Source organism: Cebidichthys violaceus, unplaced genomic scaffold (genome assembly GCF_023349555.1).
Source record: "Cebidichthys violaceus isolate CVI_PGR_0920_01 unplaced genomic scaffold, fCebVio1.0.p SCAF_1, whole genome shotgun sequence".
NCBI classification, from domain to species: domain Eukaryota; kingdom Metazoa; phylum Chordata; class Actinopteri; order Perciformes; family Stichaeidae; genus Cebidichthys; species Cebidichthys violaceus.
In genome coordinates, this window is record NW_027176262.1 from 21,022,080 (window position 1) to 21,035,778 (window position 13,699).

The 13,699-nt window shown below is 43.5% G+C and overlaps 1 protein-coding gene across 1 annotated transcript in view; it reads left to right on the plus strand.

Moving 5' to 3' along the window:
* The first annotated feature begins 352 nt into the window (after positions 1-352).
* LOC137870890 (protocadherin-16-like) overlaps positions 353-13,699 on the plus strand; it is a 69,592-nt gene continuing 56,245 nt past the window's right edge. The window contains exon 1 of the mRNA XM_068708352.1: positions 353-2,152. Coding sequence (XP_068564453.1) covers positions 353-2,152 — 1,800 coding nt within the window. The remainder of the gene's footprint in view (positions 2,153-13,699) is intronic.

Genomic DNA, 13,699 nt, shown 5'->3' on the forward strand with positions numbered 1-13,699 from the left:
ACAGCCAAAGACTCCCTGTCTGAGGTGGTATGCTGTGGCCTGTGGCTTTGATGTTTCTTTAGCAAAGGAAACCTTCTTGGTAGGAGGAACAAGGTGTTGACTTATTAGGTGAATGAAGAGGTGTAGGAAAGTGTTATGTGCTGGGTGTATTGCATGTGCTGTGGTTGGGAACACAGCCCATAACACATATGGGAAAGTGTTCAAGGCGTACACTTATTTTTCTTAAACTAACTTACTCTGTATTTCAACGCAGACATAATACACCTTTTCTTAGTTTCTGCTGCCTTCAGGTTTTGATATTGCTCAGCTTTTCCTCTTTGTGTGTCTCCAGGTTTAAAAAGAAGGAGCCAATATGAAGACAGCTGCCAAGGGTTTTGGGAAGTCTACAATGGACCCTTCGCACCGTGAGGGTTGGTGGAACAGAAGGATTGTGCTAATGGTGTATGTGGCCTTGGAGCTTGTAACAATTCATTCGCCTGTGGTCCGAGGGACTCTTGAACTGCAGCTAGATGAGGAACAGCCAGCAGGCACAATTGTAGGTGACATCAGTGCGGGACTTCCTCCTGGCATCACAGCATCCTTGTACTTCATCTCAGACCATGAGGGCACCGGCGTGGGTAGTGATTTGGACATAGACGAGAGCACAGGCATTATTAAAACCGCCAAAGTTCTGGACAGGGAACTGAGGGATAGATACAACTTCATTGCAGTCACCATGACAGGCGTGACCGTGGAGGTGACCATCAAGGTGAATGACATCAATGACCATGCCCCAACGTTCCCGAGAAAAAGGGCCATGTTTAAAATCCCAGAGCAGACAGCCATCGGCACCAGGTTTCCTCTTGAGCCAGTTGTTGATGCTGATAAAGGCCAGCTTACAACACAGGGTTACCTTATCAAAGATGGAAATGTTGGCCAGGCATTCACCTTGGAGACCAGGAGGGGAAGCAATGAGGTTCTTTATCTGGACTTGGTGGTCAATGCCATTCTAGACAGAGAGAAAAGATCCACATATACTTTATCTCTGGAGGCCTTTGATGGTGGTTCCCCCAAAAGGACTGATCAAATGACATTAGATATTACTGTTCAAGACATTAATGACAACGCTCCCATTTTCAACCAGAGCCGCTACCATGCCATAATATCAGAGAACCTTCAGCCAGGAAGCAACATCCTGCAGGTGTTCGCAACAGACATTGATGAAGGAGACAATGGGATGGTGCTGTATGAAATCAACAGGAGGCAAAGCGACCCGGACCGCTACTTTGTCATTGACTCTCGCACGGGCATCATCACGCTCAACAAGCCGCTGGACTTCGAGATGAGGAGAGTGCACGAGCTGGTGGTCCAGGCGCAAGACAACGCTACTCAGCCAGAGGTGACCAATGCCTTTGTCACCATCCACGTCAGAGACTACAACGACAACCAGCCCACCATGACCATCATCTTTCTCAGTGAAGACGGATCTCCCAGAATCTCAGAGGGTGCACAGCCAGGCCAGTATGTAGCCAGGATCTCAGTCACTGACCCAGACTATGGCGAGTACGCCAACGTCAATGTGTCGCTAGAGGGAGGAGATGGAAAGTTTGCTTTGACCACTAAGGATAGCATCATCTATCTGATCTGTGTGGACCAGATTCTGGACCGTGAGGAGAGAGACAACTACGAGCTGAGGGTGATGGCAACAGATTCAGGCACTCCTCCTCTCAGGGCAGAGTCCTCCTTCATCATCCAGGTGATAGATATCAATGACAACCCTCCTCTGTTTGACCAGCCAGTGTACAGGCAGGTGATCCCTGAAGTGGTGTTCCCAGGGAGCTTTGTATTACAGGTGACAGCTAGAGACAAAGACCAAGGGCCTAATGGGGACGTTAACTACAGCATCCTACAAGACCATGGTTCTTACTCCAACTGGTTCAGTATAGACTCCATTACGGGCATTATCACCACTCTCTCTCAACTGGATTATGAAAAGAATCCCAATCCCAGTATAACTGTGGTGGCTACAGATGGAGGGAAACCACCCCTGTCCTCCACTGCTGTGGTAAACATTGTGCTTCAGGATATAAATGACAATGAGCCTGTTTTTGAGAGAAACTTCTACAACGTGTCCATCAAGGAGAACACAGCTCCAGGGACCTGCATTCTTGAGGTAGGACATTTTCTTGCAGATTTATTCCATTAAAAGTTTGTGAATTGATTGATTATGCAAACACACTCCCACACTCGCTGAGCTCATGCAAGAGTCTGAACTTAACTTGGTCGCAATTGTGAAGAGCATAACAAATGGAAATTCATAAGATGAATAGAGGAGGACTTTGCTGATTCCTTTCATTCCTCTATAAAGATTAATTTTTAATGGTAAAACTGTTTAAATTGCACTCCCTTAGCGAGGATTTACCTGCGGTTTTGGGCCAAGATGATCTCCTCTTTGGCTGTCCTCCCCTTCACCTCTCAAAATGTTTCCAGGGTAACAGAGGCAGTGTAAAGTCCTCTGTCAGCCCAGGCACAAAGGGGGTGTTCACAAACTCACAGGCAGAGACAAATTCAGGGCTTTATGCAAAGAAATAGATGTCACTTCACTCTCAAAAGGCACCTTAATTAGGCTAGTTGAGCGTGAGAAAAAAATGTCTATAGACGACAAGATGAATTAAAGTTCAAACAAATTACAGCACCCCCAGTGACTGCAGTCCTGTGTCATTGAAACATATTGTTTTCTCAAGTTTTTTTTCTGCGATCTTATAATAAAGGCTGCTCATCAGTTGTTTAAATAAATTCAGCGATTCCTCAAGTCAGAAAGCTTTTTTTTCTCACAAGAGCAGTAGTATTGAATGAATCAAGGAGTTGGATGCAGAGTGCAGTTCTGACAGAGAGCCTAGCAGACAGGATCTTGGCCCAGGGTTTGGCCATGGGAGAGGGAGGGGTGAAGGGAGACGGTGGCCTTACTGCTACTACTGGCTTGAATGCAGAAATAGAAGCTTCGAGGGCTACTTGTGGGAGGTCCCCTAATTATAAATCACATGAACCACAATGGATAAAGCAATGTACTAAAATTGATTATGGAAGCGCTCCAAAATATACATTTTTTAAAAAATATTCTTTGGTTCACTTTTTCCAATGTGGGTTGAAGTTCATGTTCTCTGAAAATATCTGAAAACCTTTTTTGTTTTTCAAACTGGTCAGAATTTTGCCTTTCCTTAGCTCTTCCCCCCAAAGGGCGTTACTACCTGCTCTCAAACAACTCTCAGAGTATTGCCACATTGATCAGTGGCCTCACAGGGTCCAAGTTTGAAGTAGTTCTTTAAAGCCACTGCTCTCTGCCTGGATGCTGACGACGTGTGTTTGGCGGCCCATGTGAGAACAGACTGCTCTTACTCGGGGGGCCAGCTCTACATCCAAACATCTCAGCAAGACATCTGATGACTGCCTTTTCTTCTCTGCAGATGAAATTCCCAACGTCTCCTTTTCCATACACATTCTCTCCAAAAAAAGATTACAATATATGTATTGTGATCATCAATTCAAGCGTTTGAAGCGTGTCGATTTTTTTCCCCTCCTCAGGTCACCAGCACAGCAGTTTGTGATTATTTGAATGTAGTCTGGCTCCACAGTGCTGTGCCTGTGATATTTTGTCACTTTCTGCTGTACATCACTTGGTTTATGGATGACTTTAAAATTAGATGTGTGGAGGGGAAAGATAACTAAAAAAAGGACTTAAGCCTATTAACAGCAATCAGTCTTGTAATTCAATATGCAAGATCTACTGCAAAGAAAATAGGTCATCTTTGAAAGAGGAAATCAAATACGACATGAAACACAACACTTTAAAAACCATGATCTGCGTTGTGGAATGTGTTTCATTGGCCATTTCTAAATTTGTTCTCCATTATTAATTTTCAAAACTGTGGTTGAGGTCAAATATATTTGTTGGGCAGGTCTGATGCCATAAAGGAACCACAATACCAAAGTAGCTTGCTATCCTCTTTGCTTTCATCTATTAGATCTATTTATATGGCAAATTATGTTCTCTGGCACCAATTCACATCTCAGTTTTACACCGTGGATTGCATTCACTCAAGATGTACTGTCACACTGTACACTGCCTGTGTGTGTTTTATTACAAATGTGTGAAGTCTTCACAGAATAATAGGAAAGGGAAAATCATTACTTCAATGTCATTCATTAGGTAATTAAGCATAGAGGCATTTGATTCTTGACATAGAGGAAGAAGAGTAATACAAGATGTCATTAGAGATAATGAGGCCCATCAGCCAGCCTTAATATCTTCAAATTCATTAAAGCAAAGTCTGGTTGTTTTGGCCTGGAGGGTTATTTGCCATTCACTCTCCCTATGTGTTATTTCACTTGTGAAGTAATGAAGCTCTCCAGTTGGCAGAATCTCGCATTGGGGAATAATTTACACCTCATTTCATTGTGTTTTTTTGTTGGTTTGGACTGTGTCTCTGCTAAGAATTGTCCCTCTGTCTGTTTCGGGGGCCCGTTCTGGCTCCAGCAGAAAGTGGAGAGGGGGTCTCCAGGCAGCTGAGGGGGAAATGAGCCCTGACAAGCGCTGGCATGAGTGGCGGAGGTGACATGGGCAGGGGGGCTTCCTCGTCTGTCTGTTGGTCTGTCCCACTCCCAATTCTTATCTGATCTCACTTCATTTCTCATTAGCCGGGTGTGAAGATAGGCCAGACCTAATTTTTAAACCGGCCTCCCCCATGTTCATGACAGAATGGGCCACTTGTCATCGTTGCAGCCCCCTTGGCAATATGAGACCAACAGTGATTGCTGCGGTTGAAGGAGCAAACATTTTTTCCGTCGTTCTTTCTTGAAGCTGTAAAAACAAACTTTTGCATCTATCAGTTCCTTTGCCGGCCAAATTGCTTCCCGTTTCAGTGATGTCTTGGCAACCTTTTGACTAAACACATCACTTCTCTTGAAAAAAAACATTGGTGATATTGTGTAGGATTGTTATGCTTTGGCTAGGATTCCTTGCGTGCAACATTGCAAGTCCTGCTTGTTTTTAGTTTAGATAACTGCAGATGCAGAGTGCCACTCAAAACACATTCATTATTTCTCTGAATTCATGAAAGGCAGCCTAGTTGAAAGAGATACCTCAGTGAAGTGGCACTCTGAATCGCTTCTACATTCCTGCCAACATAAAAGCAACCATCTATGGGGAATTGGAATACTCATAATTGCCCTAGAGAGAAAGTATGAATGATTGAAAGAATGTATTTCTTTCACACTAGTCCCTCTATTTCCACAATCGTTTTATACTATAGAGACCACCTACTAGTGACCACCAGGCAGGTGCTAGTAACACTGATTCCAATACCTTGAGCCATGGTGTCCTTGAGCTGTAATTACCGGATGAAAAAATGTGGTGGGCAGTGTAATAGTTTTCCTAACCCAGAAATGTTAACGATGCTCGCTGCAGTACAGGCAGCATAACAAGCTGGTGTTTGCTGTTTAATTGCAGGAGTTGCTTTTGCTCTAGCTTCCTTTTTAGAAAGCCCGCATTGCTGAAGTACATTTTGTTTTTCACAATATCGGCCTTTATTCTTTTGTGTTAGAGAAGATCTATATTGCATTCCTCGTAGAATAGACCTACCTACCATTCCTTCATGTTAGAAACATGAAATATAAATTAGAAAGTTACTCTCCGACAGTAAATTGTTAAAGTTGACCAGCGCAAGTGTCACCTGGGATTAGAAGCAGAAAAAAGTTTGTCGCCACTTGGAAAACAAAATTTGAACATATATGTTTTGTAGGGCACTGCTTCTGCACAAAACGTTTTTCCTCTCAGTGTTTTAGCTGCAAGTCTCAAAACCACCTTTGCGAGCAGTTCACCATATGCTTAAAACTCTTTTTAAATTCCCCCCATACTGAAATTCTGCAAAACTTCCATGTAAAATGCAACAATTTGGTGACTGAACGCAACACCTGAACGCAGCTCCACGTTGCCACCTTTTCCTTCTGTAATGGATTTTGCTAGCCTCCAAGTGAAAGCTTTTTGAGACCAAATAAGACTAACTATGGCGATAAGTGAAATTACCAGTTTCAGGCTGGTATTTTTGTACACAAATCATGTCATCAATTCTCACCAGATCCTTTTCTGGGAATAGTTTGTGTCAAACGAAATGTTCACTTGTCTATTTTTGATGCCAGACTGGCCTGTCTCCCTGTGAAATTGGTTTAGCTTGAGGAGAGCTGACTCTGCTTTTGGTCTCCCCTCTCTTTTTATCCTCCTGCTAACTACCAAGCGTCGCTGTGGCTCTGCGGTATAACAGCATTTTCAGGGAATGGTAAAATTGCAGGAAACTGGATGTGCTACTTAATGTTACCGAAAATGTAATACTTCCTTGAACACTTACTCCTGGGCCTTGCAGGGGCACTGAAGCGAACATAAACACTGATGTACATTGGAATAGAGTGTGGGTGTCCAGGTCAAAGTTGCTGTGCTTGAGACAGCTGAACGCATTTTATTGTGCTCAGACGTCCATCAGCAAATTCTCCGCTTCTCTCTTTCCACCCGCACAGGAGGAGGCGAACGCTGCGGTAATACTTTTAATGTTATATGGTTTAATACAGTAACTGGGAGAAAATACTGTTCATTAGTAGAAAACCTAAGCTGTGGATGTTTATCAAATATATCAAATATGTATATCAAAAAGTTACTAAATTCTGAATGTCCATCACTATTTCCAAGAGCCCAATGGTGATACCTCAAATTGCTGTGTTGTCCAACCAACGGTGCAAAACCCAAGGCTATTCAGTTGAAATGATAAAAGCAGCAAATCCTCACATTTCAGAGGCTGGAACCAGAGAAGATATTCTGCTTGATAAATGACTTAAAGAGTTTATCATTCACAAAGTGTACTGTAGACTGGCTAATTGAAATGTACCAACAGTAGTCTGATTCTGATAGCAGTTTTCCTTGGAATAATGAACTGGTCTCCTTTCATTATTATCCAAATAACTTGTGTTTTAAACGGATAATGTATCTATATATATATAATATTGTTATACTATATTTTTGTACCTGCTGAACCTTTAAATTATATAAGATTGTTGCTGTGTCATACAGGTGCAATCGCCAGTCCGTGATATTTTTTATAACATTAAATCTGAATTCTTTGTTGGTCTGTTATGAGGGCGCTGAGTGGTAACGCAAGCAGTATTTACAAGACTTCAGGGTGCCTGTAAAGGGTCAGTACAGACCGTGATGAAGCCATGCTAGGTGTGAGAGATTAAACTCTGCTGGAGGGGTTTCCGGCCCACATCTGGCAAGAAAGGAAGATGGGCTTATATGCCTTTCTCAAGGGACAAGACATTTCATTAGTAGCCTATACAGTTTGTATGCTGCTGGTGCGACAGACCTCTCAGCACCACTTCTAAGTTTCTATGAAAGGATGTGAGCGTAGTGAAAGGAGAGTGAGAGAGGGAGAAAGAAAACAGTCGAGAGTCTCCAGAGGGACAGTCAGCCTCTGGCAGCTGTGACAAACCTCAGACTCAGCAGCTGGATCCAGCTGTTGATCTCTCCTCTGACTCTGACGGGTGGGATCTCCTTCACTCTTCCTGTCTCTTTGTCTCCGTTTGTCTCTCTATATTCTTTCACCTTGTCCGTCCAGACATCTTATCTCTTCCCACTTCCTTTTCCCACACTGTTGTGTCCTCTCTATGATCCAATTACACCTCTTCACTTCCCTCCTGTTTCCCTTCGGAGTGGTGACATGTGGATCGGAGCAGGTGAGAGCAGCACATCTGCCTGCCTGGAGACACTCAGGCCTCCCTGGAGTGATGCGAACACACTGCCTTGTGGGTCCCAGTCAGACCAAGCCCAGGCTTATCCAATTTGATGATGCAAGAAAGAAATGGGTGTAAATTACCAACATAGTGAAGTCACACTGCAGGTGTGTGTGTGTGTGTGTGTGTGTGCCTTCACAGTCACGTTGTCACGGTGTTGCGTTCAGGCTCAAGAGGACCTTTGTAAATAGAGACAATTATTCACTTTGCCTCCCTCCTCCTTTGAGACGACTGAATGGGAAGAGGGGAGCAGGCCGAGAGGGGAGCTGTGATGAGGGCTGCCAGGCCTTCTGTTCTCACAGCCCGTGGTCCCCCTGCACATGTGCGAGGCAGTTGGCACTGCTAAACAAGATGGGCATCAGGAAGCATCATCTGCTCGCGATATTCATTCTGTTCCAAAGCAAATCTGTGCTAAATCATCCATCCAGTCCCCTGCTGTCCACCAGGAACCACCAGACCGGAAAGCAGACGCTGAGTGACAGCTTGCCAGGTTACAAAAATCAGTAACCAGGAAACTAGGTCCCAAACAAACGGCAACCAATCATTTCTTTGGCGTGACAATGAAGTGCAGGTATTGTGATGGTAGCTAGTCGGCAGCATGTTGTGTTTTACATTCATGACAAAACGGCCTCTTCCTAGAAAAGCATGCACTATATATACACAGCCCTAACATATCTTAACCGCTGAGCAAATTGTCTCTGTATCCAGAACTTGACTGTTACAAAGAATTCATCGCTTTAGTCTGCCAGCAACCTCAGCCCCCCCTTTTTTTGCTCCAGCCTTGCTGCTGCACTGACTGCCAGTTGAAATAACGGTTGAGAAGAATGTTTCTGAGCCCAACAAGCTCATGGAAAGAGTAGCGCATTCAGCTTCGGGGCGTGCGGTCAGATCGTCCTATTTCTGCTCTCAATTAGATCAATTTTGGTTTACGAACAGGTCTGGTCAGGGCTGTGAAGGTGGCCTAGCAAAAGGATTAGCCAAAACCTCAGCTCCCCATGTGAGAAATAGGGGATAGGGGGGTAGTGTTTCAGGAAAGAGGTGGTAAAACAGGGGGAAACATGCAACATACAAACAAAGCTAGAGGAAAAGAATCCAAAGCCAAGGCTATCTTTCTGTGTGGTCAGGAAAATGTGGAACTGACACTGTTAGAGCAGGATGTTTTGCAGATGCTTGTTAACGTTAAGAATGCTATGAAAGCTCTCAGCTCCTGTGTGGATCAGTGCTTGGGGCTGAGTATTGAATATGACCGGGCACCTTGTATCAAAAATGCTTGATGTTTGTTCCCCGTTATTTGGTCTCTGATCACACGTTTTCTTAGATTTAAATGTATATTTTGACAATTTCAGCCGGCATTTCATTAAGCCCAAATTGTTGTACGGCTGCCTATTTTAAGACGACATTTAACATTCGAGAAGCTTTTTCCATGTAAGAAGTTATTTTCTTACATGGAAAAAGTGAAACATAGAAAAACATAGTTGTAGTCCTCAAAGTAAAGCATTAATACTTTGTTGTTGGTATTTATATTTAGATTGTGGTTTTTTTCAAATCAAGGTAGCCATTTATCAAGCAAACATTTATTTTCTGGTACTCGTATCTGGTTCTGTTCTAGTGAGTAGGTTTTTTTTACAACCTTTGTACGACAGACAAAAAGATAGCAAGAGGGAGAGACAAACCACACGGAGAAGGAGGTTTGTGGGGAGAGATGCTCCACTTTTACATTGCGGTTACCCAACGTTGTCTGTCTTGGCTTCAGACTGAGAGGCACCCAGGCCTGCTCCAACCAGACTCCCAGTCTGTGTGTACTGACGCTCCATGGTGGTCCACCCTCACACTGCTGGTTGCATATCTTGAAGCCTTCGCCACATCTCACAGAAACGCCCCCTCTTATTATAAGGGAAGACATCTGTTATGCCTTATCTATTCTAAGGTAATGCATTCACCCTGCAGATTAGTTGTAATAAGGAGACAACTGCTTAGCTTATAGCTGCCTTCCTCTGAGGGCTAGAAGGTGATTTAAAGACTTAGCGGGGAAACTAATTACCACAGAGTTGCATAACTCATCAATAAGGCTAATTTGGTCTGGTGCTGCAGAGTTTATGTTGAAAGTGGTGTGCTGCTTCTTTTAACCAGCGCGTTGAAAGGCCAAGTCTTTGTTTAGATTGTTGTGTGGAGTCTGGTGCTGTGAGGAGCCCAGAGGCAGCGTGGGGAGCAGTGGGACTCTGCTGTAATTAGGCAGAGCTGGTATACAGCAGTGAAGGACTCAAGATGTGTGATGTGGTATCAGAAAAGGCGAACAAAAAGCCAGGGACTGGGGTGTATGTATATGCGTGTCTTGGTATAGACGGAGTTTTAGGGTGGAAGAAATTCTCTAATCAGTGCCTTGAGAATGTTTCCTCCCAGATTGCTTCAGAAATGCATCTTGTGAGATTCAAAGCATCAAAACAGGAGATTTAGGAGTGGGGACATTTGTGAAGCACATGTGATTGTGGATGCCCAAGGTCAAACTAAAATGATGCACATCAGTGCTCTGCACCACCTTTCTATTCCAGTATTCCAGTGAAGGCTGGACATGCAGCCAATGTGATCCAGTCGAGGCAGAACCATATTGAGTTACAGCACCATGGAATGTTAAGTGAAAAGTACTGACCTTACATTTGTGTGTGAGTGGCATGTGCAAACTGTACAGAGGCTCTCCTTCAGGCGGGGCTGATCACCCTAATGGGATCCATGAAAAAGATATGTCATGGTTAAATGCCCAGTAAAAGTATGCATTGTCTACAGTCAGCTCACCACTCAAATGGATGCAGACAAGGAGCTGGTCAGCTGGGATAATGGAGAAACAAGTTGTTGATGCTTTCAACAAACCAATTCATCATGGCGATGGCTGAAGGCATCCAGACATCTGGTTTCAGAAGCCGTCTCCTCTCCAACCTGGCTGTGTCTTTATAGAGGATCCTCTGGAAATGATGCATCGTGTATCAGACTCCCAATCCAACCGCAAAAGCGTAATATCCCAGTGGCATTTCTGTCATGTGCTACAGAAAACTGTATCACGTCCTCTGGATTCATCTGCCATCTTTACAACCAAGTAACCTTTTTAATGACCTGTTATCTCAGTGCTGCTCCAGTAACAGAAAACTTTCAGAGGTTTATTTTTTGCGTCATAGTTTTGGACCTTCCACTCATAAATTGTTGGCCGGTGGTACTCGCATGTAATCTCACAGAAGAGGTCTATCGGAGGGGGGGGGGGGGGTTTGCAGATGTGAATAATCTGGAGAAAATTGAAGAGCCAGCTGTTCCCAATTTTTACTATCAACAAGACAGCAGATATGGTGATTAATGTTGCAATTTGCCTTTTGAATGTGAAGTCACGGCATGCTGGAACAACACTAGCTCATTGAAAGATCTGCCTTGGATTCGCTAGTTTGTCTTTTTGAACTCTTTATTCATTCAGGAGAAGTCAACCAATGGCTATTTGATTGTATTCTTTCCTTCCTGCGTCACATTCATAGCTTACGATTACTCCCACACACTTCTTCTGCTGGTCACTGAACAGCTCTTGGTCAAGGGCACCTAGGTGTTGAGGGAGGGGAAAGAATTATTCTAGTCACATTTTCACAGACATTTTCCCAGTCTCTGGGTAGTGCGAACTGTCCCACATGGGCCTGTTAGTCCCCTGGCAGATTAGACAACACAGTGAATACAGGACACAGGCAGTTTCATCATCACAAGTATAACAAAAGCTTTGATTAATTATAAATACTGTTTTCAGCCCAGGGAAGCTATTGAGTGATGTTTAAAGTTGATTTTGACAACATCTGAAACGTCTCCTGGGCTTAATCCAATGGACGTGTGGTCTCCAAAGCAAACAGAATGTTTGATAAGACAGTTGAGATGTAGAGTCACTTTCTGCGTGGTAGATAATAGTACATGCAAAAATGCTTATTTCATGGTCATGTTTTAATGTAAAGGTTGATACATTATGATTGCACTGCATCCCTAGAATGTAAGCCTCATCAGCGCTGTGAGCAACCTGTAATTAAACATCCTAGCTCTATCATATGCGAGCACAAAGCATTCCATTTGTAGCTCATTTGAGTCTTTAAGCTGTAGCTTGAGAAGTTAAATGCAAATGTCACAATACTTTGGCAGTCACCTTTTTGGTCAACAACGATGTACTAAGTATATCATGATGAGAAAATGGTGAGAAAATAATAAGGCTCTTTTTCTGGCTTTAAATCTCAGCTAGTTTCAGTCTGCGCTCTTCCGCTGTCACCGTTCCTGTCATCGCTGCTACTGCACCATTTTTTATTTATGGACCTTCCTGCTCCCCCTTTTTCTTTACCTCAAGCATACTAATTCTACACTCTAATAGGCTTAGTGGTATCTATGCCTTTTTTCTTCTCTTATTGCCACGGAATCATCTTTGAATCATCATCCCCCTCAATATGAACTGCACAGAAGTCTTCTGCTCGTGTGACGTTTCTTAACATGGGGCAACGTTTTCTGCAGCCTTGTTTCACTGCTTGTGTATTTCTGAATGGAGGGCTTTCTTTGGGAGACTCCTCTGAGCTTCTCTCCCTCCTGCAGTTCTGTAAATGACTTGTAAACAGGCTGTTTAAGTGTGAAGTCACCCTTCGCCCTGTTGCTTCCGCTCTTTATTCATCACACTAGGACACATGCACATAGAAGTATTGTGAATGTTTTTGCTAAAGAGCCGGGGGAAGGGCACCACTGCTGTTATGGGATTGGGCCAAGCTCTGACACACTGCAGAAAGTTGTTAGTGCAGAAGAGATACGAGAAAGAAACTATTTAGGAAAAAAAAACTTTTTAGTTAGACCACTTTAAAATGTAGTTTGTGATTGATTGTCCATGATTTAAAGCTCTAAAATAACACAACCATTTTATTATGACATTTTAATCGTAACCATTTAGGCCTATATCTGTACATAGTCAACATGCAGCTATTCATTATATAAAGTTGGAGTTTGGAGTTTCTAACATTGGGCAAATGAGGAAAGAATAAGCCATTACGATGCCGAATGACAAACTGAGCAGAAACAAAGGTCAGTACTCTGACCTGCGCTCCTTTGAAGGGACTGAATCAAGAAAGTATAAAATGATTGAAACAAACGGGGAATATGGAATACAAAAGGTTGAGAAAGAAAGCAGATGCTGAGGAGGACATGGAGGAGATTTACCTCATGCAGTGTATGTGCAAAAGTGGCGTGCAGATGAAGCTCAAGTGGTGGTTTGTTACCATGGCGATATTGGGAAACAAGGTAGGTGTAAACAAGAATTCACAGGCACATCATCATCCCAAGTGCCTGTTTTTTTGTCTGTGTTCTCTGGTAGAGTTTCTCCACGCCAGGACAGTCCCTAAATTGATTGTGAAGAGGTGAACTCACGAAACCCTGAAAACGACTCTGCAACTGTTACAAACACAGTTGTTTTTTCAAGGTACTGGACTGTTAAGAGTTAAGCTGTCCTTTTTTCCAGAGTTCATCGCTGTTTCTTTTTGGACTGTCCCGCTGTCTCGGCTATCGCACGACATTATCAACACATTCTAGAGGTCCGGGGAACATGTAGCAGGGTCTCAGGATGTTTGTTTGGAGATAGAAACATCATGATCTCCTGGCTAGAGAAGGTACATTTATCCTGGTGTATAAACACAGAGTATAAACTGAGCTATCAGATGAATCTATATTGTATATCAACTGAGGTTTTCATTTGGAGGGGGAATCAGGGGGGGGTAGCAGAGGACTGGATATGTTTATTCAACATGTTCGCCCTCCTCAGCCCCCCACCCTCGCATGTTGTCAGTGGCTGGGCCTCTGCATCTGTCATGAGGGACAGACATGGGGGAGAGTTCGCGAGGTATTCTCG